The following is a 17,821-nucleotide window of genomic DNA, read 5'->3' as shown; positions in this document are numbered from 1 at the left end:
TTTTACATCAACAAATCAAATTCCTCAGTAATTTCAGGGCTTGTGAAAAATTAACTTCTATAATTATAGTAGTGGTTAATTGTGTTGCTTTGTGCTCATTGTTTACATAGGGGGAATCTCTTCTAAGAATGTAAAGTTTATTTATTTTTTTATTGTTTACATATGAGTGTTCTGCCTGCATGTGTGTCTATACACTACATGCATGCCTGGTGCCTGCTGAGGCCAGAGCTACTGAACCTGGAGTTACAGGTGGTTGTGAGCTGCCATGTGAACACTTAGGAACTGAACCTGGGTTCTCAGGAAGAGCAGCCAGTGCTCTTAACCTGAGCTGTCCCTTCACGCCCTCTGTTTTCAAGACTTTTAATCTATATATGTGCTAAGTTATATATTTTCCTAGATATTTTATTAACATGTTTTTCCGGTGCTATTCTGTAATTTAATTCCTTTTTTTAAAAGGGTTATTTTCCTTATTTTAATTTTTTTAAAATTTGATCTATTGTATGTGTAGGAGTATTTAGCCTGAGTATATGTATGTGCATTACATGCATGCCTAGTGTCTATGGAAATCAGAAGAGGGCATTGGATCCCTTGGAACTGGAGTTATGGATGGTTGTGAGCCACTGTGTGGGTGCTGGGAATCAAACCCAGATCCTTTGCAAGAGCAATAAGTGCTGTTAACTACTGAGCCATTGCTTCAGCCTACTATTAATTATTGTTGTGGTGGTTTTTTGAAACAGGGTTTCTCTGTAACAGCTGTGACTGTCCTGGAACTCGATTTGTAGACTAGGCTGGCCTCAAACTCACAAGATCCTCGTGCCTCTACTTCCTGAGTGCTGGTATTAAGACCTGTAACACCACGCCCAGCAATTGTTTTTATTATGTATGTGTATGCATAAGAATTCTGGTGCTCTTGGAGGACAGAAGAGGCTATTAGATTCCCTGCAGCTAGAGTTACAGGTAGTTGTGAGGTACCTGATCACAACTGGGAATCAAAACCAAGCCTTCTGCAGGAATGGCCCATGCTTTTAACCAAGTAGCTCTCTAGCCCCAACTTAATGCCTTCTGAAATTCTCACTGAAGCCTGGATCATTGCTGTCCAGTAGAGGATTACCCAGAACCTCTTTTGGTAATATGCTCTCTAGGCCTTTGGTGGGAGTGTGGAGGGTGCTGAGAATTGAACCAGGGTCTAATATGTGGTTGACAGGTGCTTTACCTCTGAACGACATTCGCAGACCTACTGAAGCATTTCTAAATACACATCATGTATTCAGAGTTTTGCTTGTCTAAGTCAGTTCTTTGAAGATTTCTGAAAGTACCACCAAGGTATTTTGTCCTAATCAATGTAGTAGCCAGATGAGAGATAACGTGTTCTAAGTACAGTATACATAAGAGAGCATTTTAGGGCAGTCCTTTCAGGAAATTCTTAGAACAATGACATACTATAAATAGTATAAATCAGGCACAAATGAGTTACTTTAAAATTGTTCACAGCAGCCAAGCAGTGGCGACGCACGCCTTTAATCTCAGCATTTGGGAGGCAGAGGCACACAGATCTCTTGAGTTCGAGGCCAATCTGGTGTGCTCCAGGATAGCCAGGGCTATGTGGAGACCCTGTCTTAAAAAGAAACAACAAATACAAATTTGTTCTTACATGTTATATATGGTAGGCAGAGAAAAGTGTGGTTAATTTGAACATTGATCTGCAGTGTCCCGTGTCTGAAGTGTAGGACTTTGAGGTGTAAACTGAGTTCTTTTATATCTCCTCAGAAGTGTGTTAGTGCCATACTTCAGATGTTTCACTGAAGTAACTTATTCTGCTATTTTTGCATGAAGACAGACAAGTTTGTCTTGGGTTTTATAGCTTATAAATCAATGCCTTGATTGTTTGAAGTATTTTACAGTTTTTAAACTTCTCAAAGGTCCAGGTGTAGTGTATGCTAAGGAAGTGTTTGAGACTTGGGACAGTTGTCAGAGGGTGGGATGTTTGGGAATAACATGTAGTAGATGGTGTGAGAACTAGAATCCATTCTCTTTGGAGGGCTAATCTCCTTTCAGACCTTTTCCAAACCTTGGTCTTTGCTCATCACCAGTATCTGAGGTCTATGCTGTCATTGTGTCAGGTGGCATCTGGAGGGGAAATAAACCCAGAGTAACGCGGTGGGACTCTCAGCAGATAGAGCCCGGTCTGCCCAGCCGCGGAGGTGACGTCAGCCGCTGCAGACAGCAAGCAGGTGTCAAAAGACTTTGCAACTGGGTGGGGACTGTTACCTAGGTCAAGGTGGTTCCTCTATTCGGAGCCAACCTGTTTATGAAGGTAGAGGAAATGGTCGTCACTTGTTTCTTTCAGATGTCCAACTTCTCCTTGGGTTGGGGGATGTGAAGAGCTGCTTTGATTGACGTAGGTTGGGTTAAACCCCAGAGCCTCATGAGGCGTGCCAGATAAGTGCCCCACTGCTGAAGCACCTACTGTACCCCTACCCAAATATTATTCCATTCCTAACCAAAATAGTACATTTAATCATAAGTCCTCCTTTGGTGTCTCAGTGCTGATGTAACAGACCTTTCAAACCCCATGTCTAGTACAGCAGCCCTGTAAGAAGAAGGCTCTTCTTTGCCCTCACGGTGGAGCCTCAAGCACTGGGCGTGGAAGTGGGCTTGTTGACTGCTTCTGCCTGCTTCACTGCCTTGTTCCTTAAGGACAGGCTACTCATTGTTCCATTGCTGGAGCTGTGGGCTACTCAGCATCACTTGGTTTTGCCTCTTTAAATCTGCATTGTTCTCTATTACAGCTAGCTGAAGTTATTAGAAGCCTGTGAAGTCTGTAAATGTAATACAGCCTCAGTGTATTAATGTCAGAGGTCGTACCCCCAACTCCCAGGCTCGGCATTGGTTGTCTGTGGTACATTTTCCAGTTACAGACATCTAGGCTCCCGCCCGTGAAGATTCTTACTTGGGGGTGTGTATATACTTGAAAAGAGCGTCAGATGATTATGATGTCCGTGTAAGCTGAAGACCTTTAAGTCTTTGCCATCGCCATTGACCTTCATGAGACATTTTCCAGCTCAAAAGAATTTTGTTAGGATTGTTTCCTTAACATTCATGAATTCTAAGAAAGCTTTTTAATAAAATTTAATATTCCTGTTATCAGGTAGTATAAACAATTGCTAGGCTTTTCAAACTCTTTAGTAATCAATCAAAGGCAGTGTGATTTTAATTACTTCTATTCTGTTGTATTTCTCCTTTTTACTTAACAGATAATTTGAGTGCCAGTCTCTTGACAAAAGCTAAGGAAGGAAGCGGGTTGTTATTAGATCCCTTTAGGAGATCTGAATAGGAACTGATTGTTAAGAGTGGTGCTGAACTCTGGAAGGATTAGCATACTGCACACAGAGATTATGAACCATACGGGTCATTTCCCAACAGCTTAGTATATATCATGGGCCCAGGAAGAGAGTTGGACTTGGGGATCAAAAAGATTTAAGACAATGATTGTTAAATGAGAAAAAAACTATCATCATTATCATCATCATCATCTTGGTTTTCAAATCAGAGTGTAACCCTGGCTATCCTTGATCTCGTTCTGTAGACCAGGCTGACCTTGAACTCACAGAGATCCACCTGTCTCTACCTCCCAAGTGCTGTGATTAAAGGTGTGCCACCACTGCCTGGCTGAAAACAGTTATTTTAAAAGGAGAAAATGGCCGTGTCAGACATTTGCCACACCTTCTCCATGCTTCTTCCTTGCGTTTTTGAAGAACTATCTTTGAAGATGAGACTAGTTAGGAAAGTAGGAAATCAGACATAATGCTAATGGGAAAATGAAGGAAGAAAATTAGAAAAATAGCACACTGGTAATTCATTAATCTAGTTTTCCTATAGAAATATTCAAATGATTCTGATGATGAAAACAAAAAAAAAATCATCTTGTAGAGACTAACATGAAGGGACCTTTCTAAAACTAATGGTCGGAGGCCAGTGAGATGGTCTGACTCTGAGTTTGATTCAAGGCCCATACGATAGAAGGTGACTGATGCCTGCAAGTTGTCCTGTGTGTGTGTGCACACACACCCCTCCCCCAAACTTTTTAAACCTCAAGGCCAGTATGACGAATAGGAGTCATATTCCATTCTTAGAACATAGTGAGTTTCATATTCTGACACTGTTAAAGCTTGCCATTTGAAAATGAAATTTGCTAATAAGTAAAATGTAGTATAGAGACATAAATCCTGAATAAGGAGGTTATGAATGTGAGGGACTAGCTCTGACTAGTATAGCCAGATGACTTTTACTCTGGATGACCTGGTTATATGCCTTTGGAGAAGGAAGAAAATCCTTTTTTTTTTCCTTTTTTCTTCTTTAAAAAGATTTATTTATTATGTATACAGTGTTCTGTCTGCATATAAAACTGCAGGCTAGAAGATGGCACCAGATCTCATTATAGATGGTTGTGAGCCATCATGTGGTTGCTGGGAATTGAACTCGGGATCGTAGAAGGACAGTCAGTGCTCTTAACCTCTGAGCCATCTCTCCAGCCCCCCCTTTCCTTTTGGTTTCTCAAAACAGAGTTTCTCCATGTAGCTCTGGCTCTTACTCTGTAGCCCAGGCTGGCCTTGAACTCAGAGATCCACCTACCTCTGCCTCCTGAGTGCTGGGATTAAAGGTGTGCCCAACCACCACCTGACAGGAAGAAAATCTGTAAAGTCCTTTTCCCACCCTCAGTTGTAAGCAAAATGTCTCATAATTGGTGAGGATTTAAACCAGTGGTTCTCAGCCTTCCTAATGCTGCAACCCCTTAATACAGTTCCTCATGTTGTGGTGACCCCAACCATAAAATTATTTCCTAGCTGCTTCATAACTGTAATTTTCCTGCTGTTATGATTGTAATGCAGATATCTAATATACAGAATATCTGATGCGATCCCTGCAAAAGGATCTTCCAGCCCCAAAGGGGTTGCACCCCACAGGTTGAGAACCATCGATTTAAATCATCTCTAAGTTCTCTGAGTTTGAATGTCTTAAACATTGATGTCAGTTAATATTGGAAGGGGTCCTAAAGTTCTTAGGCCTTAGATTAAAATATGAACGGATAATTTTAGTAATATGTACACACAATTAGAAAAGCCATGTGTGTCTTTTGACAAGAACCCTTTCTCATGGAGGAGTGTGATCGATCCTAGAGTGGAGTCTCTCAATTAAAGAGGCAGAGTCTAGGCCTTTCCTTGATAAAAAGAGGTGTGCTACTAAGAGAGCCTTCCTCACTCCTAAGACCCTCCCTCCTGCTCTCTGCGTGCGAGCATGTGTAATAAATACATAAATAAATATATGTGGTGCTAGCTAGAAACAAAGTTGTCTCAAAATAAAAATACATAACGAACCATGAGAGTAGGGACACAGAATAACTAGGGAATTCCGTTAGATACCAACCAGGTTCTCTCTCTCTCTCTCTCTCTCTCTCTCTCTCTCTCTCTCTCTAAAATCTTAATTTAACACTATTGAACAATGGCTATTTAGATTACTGCTAATGTGTCCTCTTGGTAAGTGGAGAGCCTGACTGCTCGGTCTTTATAATCCACTCTCTGGGCTGAAGTAGCGGTGACAGGCAGCTAAAGCACCTAGGGCTGCTGCTGCTGTGAGTGATTCCAGCCTTGGGGGACTCGGGACATTCCTGCCAACAAAATACAATCCCCAGCCAAACTACAAAATGCTTTCTCCTGTGTCCTAGGAGTTAAACATTAACCTCCAGCCCCTTCTGCTGTAATGGAGACCGTATGTTGAGTTGGGGGGGGGGGCAAAGCAAAAATAGCTTTTAGTACTAATAGCAAGCAAGACAGCTAATCTTTAGGGTAAATGTCTCAAACTATTGGATCACAATTTTAAAAGACCCTGAAAGAGTATAAACAGGAATAAGTCAAGTTGGAGCTGAAGAGATGGCACAGTGGTTAACAGGCCTGGCTGCTCTTCCAGAGGACCTGGGTTCAGTTCCCAGCAACCACATGGCTGCTCACAACCATCTATAATGGGGTCTGGTACTCTCTTCTAGCATGCAGGCATACATGCAGATACAGTACTCATACATAAAAATACATAAATAAAATAAGAAGAATAAGTCAAGTGTATGCCGAGAAAGACAGATTGGCAGAATTCATCTTCCGCTCCTCTCATGCCTGCACTTGGCCTTGGAATGCTCACCTCTCTATGGTACCTAGTCAGTGGATGATCTGAAAGCCAAAGATGGACAAGTACATTTTTAGCAAAGCTCTTTGTTTGCTTGTTTAAAGAATGAAGTGTTAAGTTGTGAGGGCTATTTGGTATCGGTAGCAGGCAGCTCTCTCTTTCAGGGATAAGTGCAGAATCCACTGTACCCCAGACTCCAGGTTTAGACAGTGGGGTTATAGCAGTGAATGAAAGAGGCAAGTTCAGGTGGATACATTTCCAAATTGGAAAACCAATAGATGCTTGTTTGTGGCAAGGTGGATTTTACTCTGTCCCTGTAAACAAAAATTTGAGTTCCACTGCCTAACAAAGGAGATGAAAATTAAATTTAGCATGTTTGAAAATTTGATATTTCTACTTGAACTTACAAATATGCTGGATTGGTTTAGTGTGTTTGCTCATAAAATAGTGGTGATGTCTGTTTCATTTCTATAGTTCTACCTTGAATGAAGACCTGAATGAAGATAGCATGATGACGTCCAGTGCTGAAAATAATGAACCAGAACTTGTAACTGTCCATAAAGGGCTTTGTCTAGTCAGGGATTACATCCGTTTCACAGCAGGCAACGTAGACCAGAGCTGTGCCTAACGAGACCTTTCCTTCCAGTTGCTGGGCTGCAGAAGCCATTGAATGCCATGGCTTTTGGCACTCAGATCTTATTTTTATCAACCTATGTGAAAAGAAGAAAGCCTGGCATTACTGTTCTATTTGTTATGTATAATACTTAGCATCATTTTCTTTTGCATATTTTGAATCCTATTTTAAGAGGGTTTATGTATTTTCTTTTTATACAGTGTTAACTTACATTATTATTATGTGACTTGGAGGAACTGAAAAAATTTAAACTTGACTAGCCAGAAATCAACTTTTATTCTCACTGTCTGTTCAGGAAGCTGTGACACCCACTTCCATTCTCCTGCCAAATGTGTCCCCTCTATGTGTTGGGCGCATAGACTTGAAGCATTGTTGACCATGTTGGCAATCTGCCCAGAACCCAAGTACCCTGTATAATTTGCATACTAATTATCATTGATTTGCATGCAGTGTAGGTTGGACTGTCTCCCTGAATTTAAAGTAAAAAGATACTCTAAAGATGAAAGCCGCTACCTTACTACTTCTCTCTTCTAGCTTGAGGAAGGGACTGTAGCTGTGTGTTTGTAGGCCCTAGTCAGTTTCCACGGTCCCTCATATTTCTTAAGATGTTGTCCAGATCACTTCCTGTGTTAAACAGTCTCTCACTTTACTTTCTTTCTTTCTCTCTCCCTTTTTTTGTTTTGTGTGTGAGAGGTGAAGTGTTGAGACAGGGTCTCTCTATGTAGCCCTGAATGTCCTGGGACTCTCTCTGGAGACCAGGCTGGTCCTGGACTCACAGAGAAGAGATCCATTTGTCTCAGCCTCCTGAGTGCTGGGTTAGTGCCCTACCAATCTCAGTTGACTTTCTGTAGCCTTTCACCTCCAAAGTTGTTTCCCGCCTCTGGCTCATGTCTCCTGATCTCATCCTGCTTTTTCCTCTTTTCGTCTTCGAGTTCTTGCTGTGCAGCCCAGGCTGACCTTGGACTCTCAATCCTCTGCTTCAGACTCCTGATCTCCACTACACCTGCCATTCTCCTACTTTTCTATGCTTCTTCACATCATCTGTGCCACCCTTTTTCTCACCTCGATAATGATAAAAGGAATCATTTTTCCTTCTCACTCTGCTGTGTGGCTGCCAGGAGGCAGGACAATGCTACGTGCTGAGTAAGTTGTTGATAAGGTAGCATTCGTGAGGCAGAAGGTCAGCTTTCACTGGTAATTGTCCAGACCAGACTCAGAGTATTCTTAATTGCAAGATACCCAGGGTAGTCAAATTGGTTTCTTTTCTCCTGTCTTCCCACTCTGAATTATCTGACAAGTATTTTCAGACATGTTCAACAGTCTGGTTCTACAGTACCTTAGAGATGCTAGACAAGACACCGTACTGGGAAACTTAATTTTCTCTTTTTTAAAAAAATAAGAAAATAATAACAGGTAAACTCTAACCTGACTCAAAAATGTTTTAAGTTTGTACAGTTATCCATTATTTTATCTGCTCAGTTCATTATCCCTCACAGTCAAGGTATAAATACTTTAGAAGTAGTTATTAAACATTTACAAATAAACATTCATATGCACTTGGACACTATATATATATGGCTAGACACTATTATCTCTCTAGATACTGTCCTTTTGTGTCAAAAAATTTTTAGTATATGTGCTGCCGAAGTGAGCACTGTATCAAAAAAATTATACAGTGGGTTCTGAACCTTTTTGTATTGAACAAATCCTGGTGTTTATTCCATTCAAGTAGATAGAATTTCTCTGTTTACAATCACCTAAAATTAAGTTGTATTGGTTTTCTGAACTTTAGCTGTTCTCAGTGATTAATTGATGCCTGACTTTTTCTCCTTGCACACATGAGAATTTGAAGTGGAAAATCAAACTGCTCACTCTAGCTGCCCCGTCTGGGACCATCAGCATGACAAGGAGGTGGCAGGGTGCCCCCTGGTTTTTAGTCTGGTTTTACCTACTCTAAGTAAGCCACACTCTCCTGCATTAGAGGTACCACTATTCTAATAGTCTTTCCAGATTATTTCTGAACAGTTTACAAGCTCCACTGACCATTGCTTCTATTGTCCTTTTAAAACAGTATTTATTTACATTTTAAAAGCTTTCTTTTGTTTTTGCCTTTTTTAAACTAGATCCTTACAATAAATGAGGATGGATCACTTGGTTTGAAAACCCCTAAATCTCACGTTTGTGAGCACTGCAATGCTGCCTTTAGAACCAACTATCACTTACAGAGACATGTCTTCATTCATACAGGTATTGACTAAAAACGGCTTGTGGCCGCTAAGATTATTATCATTGTTCTTTTCATCTTCGTATAAATGTCATCTAGTCTTAAGACTGGAACTAACTTGGCATTGTCGATCAGAGTTTGTAGCCAGACTGTCAGGAGGAAACCAAGAAAGACTTTAAATGAGAAGACAATTAGCATGGATATATACATTTAATAATTTTAATTGGGTACTTACTTGGCTTAAAGCACTCTTTTTTAACTAGCAAAACTGCTTAAGAATGTATTAAGAACCTGTCCCATTCATCTTTCTGTGCTAGGTGTATGACAGTGCAGGCAATGTTTGGAAATCAGGTACTAGAAATGATAGCTAACAAAAGTAGAAGTTCAGAATCGTGAAATTGTTGAAAATAGAACTAAAGAGTGATTTCACACTTTGGAAAAGCAAGCTAGAAATGTTAGATGCCTTGGGGCTGGAGGGTAGAGGAGAGGGAGTAAGGAGCGAGAGTTGATGAACTAGGAAAATGTGGTCATGGCCAGAAGCCAAAGGAGAGAGGATGCAAGGAGAGGCTGAGGAAGTGCCAGGCCCTCAGAGGCTGGAGCTGGCAGGGAGTCTGTGGAGCAACACCCAGGAGGTCATCTCTCTAAGGGTCTAGCCACAGTGGTGGAGGCATTGGAGGCTGGAGGCAGCTCCTGAAGGTGCCGCCGGCAGGGAGAGGAAGGTGTCAAGGAGCCTTGCAGCATGAAGCCAGGCTTCCCAGTGGAGCAGACCCCAGCATTCTGGAATGAAGAGCGCTCCAGCAGAGAGGGAGGGAGTGTTTCCAAGGAGGGGTTTTCTTCAGGGTGTTTATACAGTTCTGAACTCAGAAGAAGATAGGTAAAAGGGCAAGGAGGGATGGTCAGCCACAGAACAGGGTGGGCATGCCTTCAGATAAGGAAGAGGAGATACAGGACATGCTGGTGGCCTGGAGAGTGCTTTATTGTGTCTTTCTCTTTTCATTAGAAGGATGTCAATTGAATTTTTTCTGTGTGTGATTGTGAAAATATGAGATTGTAAATCCTGGAGGAAATTTTTGAGGGAAAGTAGAACTGTTAATGAAAATGTTTTTTAAAATCATAAGGAGTTTTAGAATTTTCCAAAATTGGGGCTTCTAAGACTATATAGCCTCAGAAATAGTGACTTAAAATGTTGTTTTATTCATTAACTAATGCATGGATGTCAAATTATTTTAAGGCGAAAAACCGTTTCAATGTAGTCAATGTGACATGCGTTTCATTCAGAAGTACCTGCTCCAGAGACACGAGAAGATCCATACCGGTGAGTGCTGCGTCCTCCCTAAGCTCCTCGGTGGGCGGGCGGCCAGCGGCTCGGCAGGTGGAGGGAGGGCAGGTGTCTTAGAAGGTGCACGTCTTGACCGCTCTAGTCGTCCTGCTGGCTTAGAACCACCAGTCTCGGCTGTCCTTTCCTCTCCCTCAGTAGAGCTGCAGTGTCCTGTCCCGGTGAATTACTTTGAATAGTTCCACAATAACCTGAATTATGTAGGAGGAGGAAACTTTCCTGAAGAGCTAAGTAAAACGATCACTCACACTGATGAGCTTGTGGCCTAAACACTAGAGCGGTAGTACCCTCCTCCATGTCTCTCCTTTCTGTGGCTACTGTAGTGAGAGAGACAACTAACTGCTGGTGGCTGCTCCGTGGGGGTAATGATTTACAGACGAGTGTTTCGGAAGATCACTTTTTAGTGTATATGATAACATTTTAAAGCAAGTGTGTTTTTTATTTTTTTTAATGGAAGTAAAACCAAGTTTTAGAAGTTCTTTGAAATTGAGTTATGATTTACAGTGTTTGGGGGGGGGGAGAGAGAGAGAGAGAGAGAGAGAGAGAGAGACTGTGTGAGAGAGAGACTGTGTGTGAGAGAGAGAGTGTGCGCAAAGTTGGTACATCTGTAGAGTTTTTGGGGTTTTGTATTTCAGTGGAATTGAGAACGATGATGAAAAGGCACTAACACTGAAAATATTAAATTCTCTCTAGTTCTCTGTATTACTACTCAGTCGAGGCCCTGCCCTGCTGTTATTTCCATGTAGTTTCATAGTAGGTGCAGCGTTGGTGAAGTGGGGTCCCTGGGCACTCTGTAGAAAAGCCTTTGTTGTCGGTAACTCCCTGGTCTTTGCTGCCATCAGAGAGAGGCCTGACGGGGGCTGCTCTGCGGCCCAGTGCCAGCTGTGCGGCAGGTCCGTCTGCAGTTGCTCTCCTTGTGAGACAGGCTCTTGCTCTGTATCTAAGATGGCCTGGAACTCAAGTCTGTCCTCAGCCTCCTGAGTGCTCGTATTATCAGCATGAGCCGCCATGCCTGGATCAGTGTTCTGCTCTTTCACATACCATTTTGTATATCACTAAGTGAACATTTATCACTTTCTTATATACAGTGGAAGAAAAAATGGGCGGATTTTATGTAACTAGATAGTTAAGTTGAAATTTCAATGTAATTATAAAACCATCACATAAAAGGTGAAAATAGACATTTTCATGTGTTTATTAGATTTTGATGGTTTATTCATTCAACTGGTGATTGATCTTCCAATGTTTTTCAGGTACTAAGAGTACACAGACTGTATGGAAAGGTCTTCTGTTTTCTTTTGTTTTGGAGAAAAGAGATGTAAATAAGCATGATGTGATTAAGTGTTGTAGGTTTCTTGAGAAGAACTACTCAGGGAAAGCCTCAAAAGCTGCTGGGGCTAAGTTAAAATCTGTGTGTGTGAATGGGTGGGTAAACGGGATCTGAAAAATGAGAACTACTGCTCATCCTTAGGTCAGTCTGTCATGCTCACTCTGTGAATCATAACGCCCTGATCACAGTCTTGTAGCAGCTCTGTCCTAGTCTCATTCCTGAGAGAACAATGTAGGGAAAGCGTTTATCCTAGGTCACAGTTGCAGGCTGCAGCCTGTCACAGGCAAGACAAAGCAGCAGAGAATGAGTGCATGCATGCTGGTTCAGCACTCTCCCCTCTAGGAGCAAACTGAGGAATGGTGCTCCTCACTTTTAGGCTGGGTCTTATGGCAGCAGTCAGTGTAATTAAGAAAATGCCCACAGACAGGCTCGCAGACCAACCTGATCTAGACAATCCCTCATTGAGACTCTCTTCTCCAGTCCTTCCAAAGTGTGGTACATTGGCTGGTAAAACAAGTCCCATTTGCTGATTGAAGACACCTGTGCGAGGCTGTGGGAGCATTTGGGGTTTGAGGATGATGAGGAGTTGATTGAGAAATTACTAAATACCAGGCACATTTAGTCCTCGCAGGAGTTTTGAAAGGCAGGAGGTGTTACTGGCCTCGTTTTGTCGGTCGGAAGGTGTTGGGAAGTGGAGAGAGACCGAGGACTTCCCTCACTTTCTACAGTCTGGTGGATGATGTTGCCCAGACTCCAGCTCAGGCTCTGTCACGGGAGACCAGGATGCAATCATTAAGCAAAATGAGACAGGAAATAGAAATACAGCTTTTGGCTTTTTGAATTTTTCTTCCTGTCACTCAGCCAGTTATGATTTAGCTTCTCTGTGTGTTTAGTAACATCTAAAAGGAATGGAAAGCAAAGGGCAGAGTCGTCATCTTAAAAAACAACAGCTTAGAAGAACATAAAGACTCCAGAGGAGTCACAGCAAGGCTGAGTCATTAGGATTCCTTCTCAGAGAAAGTCTGTCTGTCTGTCTCCTGTGTGTGTGCTCACATGTATACATGTGTGCTGTAGTACATACCTAGACATTGCTTTCTTGCCTTCCATCTTGTTTTTAGGCGGATCTTTCTTGTTTCTGCCATTGTGCTTTGTATCCCAGGCTGTGGTTTCCACCTCCCATCTCGCAGTTCGAGGACAGGGATTCCAGGTGTGCACTGCTGCATCTGGCTTTCTATGTGGGTTTGGGTCGTCTGAACTCAGGACCTCAGGCTCACACGGCACACACTTCTACCCCCTGAGCCATCTCTCCAGCTCCACGAGTTTCTCCTGAAGAAAGACTCTCCTTTGTCCCATTGTCCTTCCCTTGTGCCCCATCACATTTCACACCAGAACTAATGAAAGCGGATCAACTTTCCTTCTTTAGTTAGTTTTCCATTCCTTGCGTAGATTTTGTTTTTCGAGATAGGGTTTCTTTCTGTAGCTTTGGTGCCTGTCTTGGAGCTCACTCTGTAGACCAGGCTGGCCTTGAACTCACAGAGATCCGCCTGCCTCTGCCTCCCAAGTGCTGGGATTAAAGGTGTGCACCACCACTGCCTGGCCTTGTAGATTGTTTTTAAAGACAGGAAAATATTTTTATCTTGAAATCAAATTACCTATTTTGGAACACATAAGAAAAATAGTCTCTGCTCTGTTGTTCTGCTTTGCTTTCTGTGGCTGTGATAAACACCATGACCAAAAGTAACTTGGGGAGGAAGAGATTTATTTAACGTGACAGACTATAGGCCATCATTGAGGGAGGGTAGGCCAGTAACTAAGGCAGGAACCCAGAGTCAGGGACCAATGCAGACACCACAAAGAAATGACGTTTCCTGGCTTGCTTCCTCTGCCTTGTTCAGCTACCTTTCTTATACAGCCCACACCGACCTGCCCAAGGATGGCACTGCTCACAGTGGGCGAGATCCTTCAGTCTCAGTCAGCAACGGAGGAAATGCCTACAGACGCCCACAGGCCAATCTAATGGAGGCAGTTCCTCAAGTGAGATTCCCTCTTACCAGTTATGTTTAGGTTTGTGTCAAGTTTACAAAACTACGACATATACTTACCTACTTTTCAGTTCTTGAACGAGAAATGAGTTACCCAAGGTCAGCTGATGTGAGGTTGTGCAGTGAATGAGCAGTCAGTTGTTATTTGTTTTTGGAGACAGGGTTTCTCTGTGTAGCCCTGGCTGTCCTGGAACTCACTTTGTCCTTTGTAGACCCGGCTGGACTTGAACTCAGATCCTCCTGCCTCTGCCTCCAGAGTGCTGGGACTAAAGGTGTCCGTTTTTAAAGACTCCCATCTTCCTTACAGGCTTTTGCATCCTGGTAGACCTCATGATACGGTTTCCTCCTGTTCCCTCACCGCCCACCCCATTCTCTGTTCCATTGGCAACATAAATAAAATCATTACTGGCTTGGCTGATTTTTACAAACAATACAATATTATCTGAAACTCTTAAAAGCCAAGAATATAGCTAGCTTTGGCTTTTCTATTTCAAACATTTTAACCTGCCCTGGACTGATTATCACTTAAGCCTATTCCTAATAGTGGGCTTGTCTGTTCAGCACTGTCTTAGGGGAAAATACTTTGTCATCTAGAAGCTAATCCCAGAAATTTTGGTCCTTCTGGACTATAGCCCTGAAAACTCATGATGTGAGTCCGCTTGGGACTGCCATTTTCAGCACTTCTCAGAGATGTATTTCTCTGTAGGAATATTACAGGTCCTTTACTTTGTGTATGTTTTGGGAGTCTGAGCAAGGAGGTAAGTGTCTGAGGCTGAGGATGAAGACAGTGATTCCAGAACTCCTGCTTGGATATATGCTTCTACGACACTCCCACTGCCCTGTCCCTGGTGGGTTTACTTCTGAGCAGCTGCTTTTCCTTTGCATTTCACGAAGATACATAGATCAAGATAGAAAAGTGTATGACTGGCTGTGGTCTTCTCTAAGACAGTGCCAGTCTGTTGTTCACTGTGGGGAAGGAAGGATTGAGGGGTAGGACTCTTAAGTAACAGTTTTTAATAATTTCCTGAATTTCTTTTTTTTTTTTTTTTTTCAACAGGTTTCTCTTGTACTTTGCGCTTCTGGAGTCATTAGCCATCTCGACTCACAAAGATTCTGCTCTGCTCCGACTGAATTCTTTAGTAAGCCACAGAATACCTCTTCTGATACTCAGTTTTAACAAACTATGGCTGCTTTTTATAGTGGCGACAATTTATTTCAGCAAAAATTGCATGAAGCCATTCCTATTTATAGGGAAGTTGATATAAATACCCCCTTCCAAATTACAAAATTTTTGAAAAAAAAAAAGCCAAATTATTGATAATTATCTTTATTGAGTAGGTTTCTTATCTCCTAAAAATTTATTTCAGGGCAGGTGAGGTGGCTTGAGCGGCTAAGGCGCTTACTGCCAAGCCTCACGCCGTTTTGTCCCTGGAACCTACATAGTGGGAAGAGAAAACCGATTCCCACAGGTTGTCCTCTCACCCACGCATATGCTGGGGTGTATGTGATCCACTCTCCCAATATTTTTCTTTATGCACATATATTTTCTTTATGAATATAGTAAGTAGATGTGATGACACACCTCGGATCCCAACCCTTGGGAGGTGGGGTCAGAATCAGGAATTCAAAGCCATCCTTAACTCTACAGTGAATTCAAGGCCAGTCTGAAGTTCCTGTTTTATAAACAAAACAAACAGAAATATTAAGCATTGGAAAACACGTTGATCCTCTTCTTGACTTTGACACATTAACAGCCATGTGAAGTAGCTGGGCTGTGTGAGACCCTGTAACAAGAACAGACAGAACAGCAGCAGCAAACCCACCAGTGCTTGAGAGAGGCAAGGCGCGCCAGCAGAGGGAGTGGCTCAGAGCCTGTCACTTAGCCTGGGCTGTGCTCACTCTTCTGATAGTGCGCCTGGCAGGCCAGGCTGCTCACCTGCCTGCACTGTACATGCACACCACCGAACCCCATCCCATACAAGTGTCTCGTGGAGCCTAGACTGCCAAGGATGACTTTGAAAGTCCGATCCTCCTGCCTCCACCTGCAGAGTCCTGCTCTTGGAAACACGTGCCAGCATAGCTGGTTTTATGAGGATAGGAAAAGGAACAGCGCAGTAGCCCCCGATTACTGTACTGGGGACATCATCTCATCCTCATAGCAGTCCTCGGCAGCAAAGCGTGTTCCTGTTTGACAAATAAGGAAACTTAAGTTTTAAAACATTTGCTCTAATATATGCAGCTGGTTAATGACATCAACCAGCTCTTCTGAGTTCATGCTGTTAACCAGTTGCTATTGAAAGGGTACGTCAAGTTCAAAGGAAAATTTGAATTGGCAACTTTTGCTTCTAACAATAGAGGCTTTTATTTTGTTCATCCAAGAACACTGGCAGGCCTACATCTGGCCTTAGCCTATGGGTAATTGGGTGTGCTTGCCTAAAATGAAGTCTGTGGAGCAGATTGTATCCAGGATGGAGTGGACGGAGGCAGGAAGGATGGAGAGGGTGTAAATGATCATTCTGACTAAGCAGGAGGAGTGGGTAGAGGAGGATGAGAAGATAAGAAAGATTGATTTTAGAATTCTTTTAGCTAATCTTGATGTCAAGTTAACGAGTATTGGATTTCTTCTGTGTGTGTTATAAAGCATGGAGCATTGAACTGCTGTGTTTAAAAGAACAGTGAAATTATGACACTATTGGAGTATTTTATTATTTGTAACTAATACGAGATTATAATTTAAGATTTTTTATAATTTATTCAGATAATTGGAAATGAATTAACCACATTTATCTTTAGACATGCAGAAATATTTCTTTCAAAACAATAAGACAACATTGTTAAACCTCAGAGGTATAGTATTACCTCAGTTTGAAAATTAGACAAGACTTAGAAACCATAGTTTATTACGGCAAAACAGGAAAGGGAAGTGATTTTTCTGGGAGCTTAGATCTTTGCCACATTTGGATAGTATTGGAAGCCCTCATTTTCAGAAAAAAAAGCTGTGCATATTTCTCAAATTTAATAAATAGCACTTGTTTTGTAGTAGTAACTTGTGACAACAGCAGCTTTAGAAACCACGATGTCGAATACAATGAGCGCTTCTCCCTCTTCAGCTCAGACATTTGGAGACCTCTCAGATGTCTGTATTTGAAGTCGCCTGTCTCAAAGGTGATGTTTTACTGTGTCAGAGACTGGGTTAAGTAGGTCATCAGCATTCGTGACCTATGTGGGTTTGCAGGTGTTTAGATTGGGTGACAGAGACTTCCTGTTTGTCAATGAAGTTTTTCATAACACTTAGCCTTAAAATTCATGTATTTTATTTGAATTTTTTGACCCCCAAAATGCATTGTCTGATTTGTACATGATCATGGTAAAGAAGAGAGTGTAGAATCCCTGAGTAAATGTAAGTTCTTGTGAGGTTATTCCTACTGTTCTGGATTCTTTTTTTTATTTTTATTTTTATTTTTTATTTTATTTTTTTTTTTGGTTTTTCAAGACAGGGTTTCTCTGTGTAGCTTTGGAGCCTGTCCTGGATCTCTCTCTGTAGCCCAGGCTGGCCTGGAACTCACAGAGATCTGCCTGGCTCTGCCTCCCGAGTGCTGGGATTAAAGGCGTGCGCTGCCACCACCCGGCTGTTCTGGATTCTTTGACAATCTTTACATAGTATCTCTGTCAAGTTTCTATTATTTTCTAAAACTGCTTTAATGTCATCATTGGAGTTTTTGAAAATGTTGTTTGTTTTGCCCTTGTGTTTAGTTTTTGGAGAACGTCTCACTCTCATCCCTTTTGACTAGAGTCTTGTTCATAGGTGAATGAGATGGATTCGAGCGGCATTTAAAGGAAGAGCAGATCTGGATAGGAATTGAAGTCTAAACATACGAGGGCTGAGATTTCCAAACCCCCACCTACCTATGACAGCAAACTTTTTTTTTTTTTTTTGAAATCCAGCATTGAGAGCAGAGAGCAAGGCCTGACCGTGGTCCCCTGCACTGGTAATGAAAACAGCAAAAGTTTAATGGTTTTCCTTAGCTCCTGATAAGTCAGTGAGTGACACCAGTTACTGTCATCTGTTTGTGCCTAGTGA

The 17,821-nt window shown here is 42.1% G+C and overlaps 1 protein-coding gene across 3 annotated transcripts in view; it reads left to right on the top strand.

Annotated features, from left to right (window-relative positions):
• Nucleotides 1–17,821, top strand: part of Znf148 (zinc finger protein 148) — a 125,285-nt gene that overhangs the window by 78,142 nt on the left and 29,322 nt on the right. For all 3 annotated transcript variants that reach the window (XM_028886363.2, XM_028886364.2, XM_037209788.1), the window contains exons 6-7: nt 8,932–9,055; nt 10,264–10,347. In XM_028886363.2, the coding sequence (XP_028742196.1) occupies nt 8,932–9,055; nt 10,264–10,347 (208 nt within the window). The remainder of the gene's footprint in view (nt 1–8,931; nt 9,056–10,263; nt 10,348–17,821) is intronic.

The sequence above is a fragment of the Peromyscus leucopus genome, chromosome 12, assembly GCF_004664715.2.
Source record: "Peromyscus leucopus breed LL Stock chromosome 12, UCI_PerLeu_2.1, whole genome shotgun sequence".
In the NCBI taxonomy this organism is placed as follows: Eukaryota; Metazoa; Chordata; class Mammalia; order Rodentia; family Cricetidae; genus Peromyscus; species Peromyscus leucopus.
This window is presented reverse-complemented; position numbering and strand designations above follow the sequence as displayed.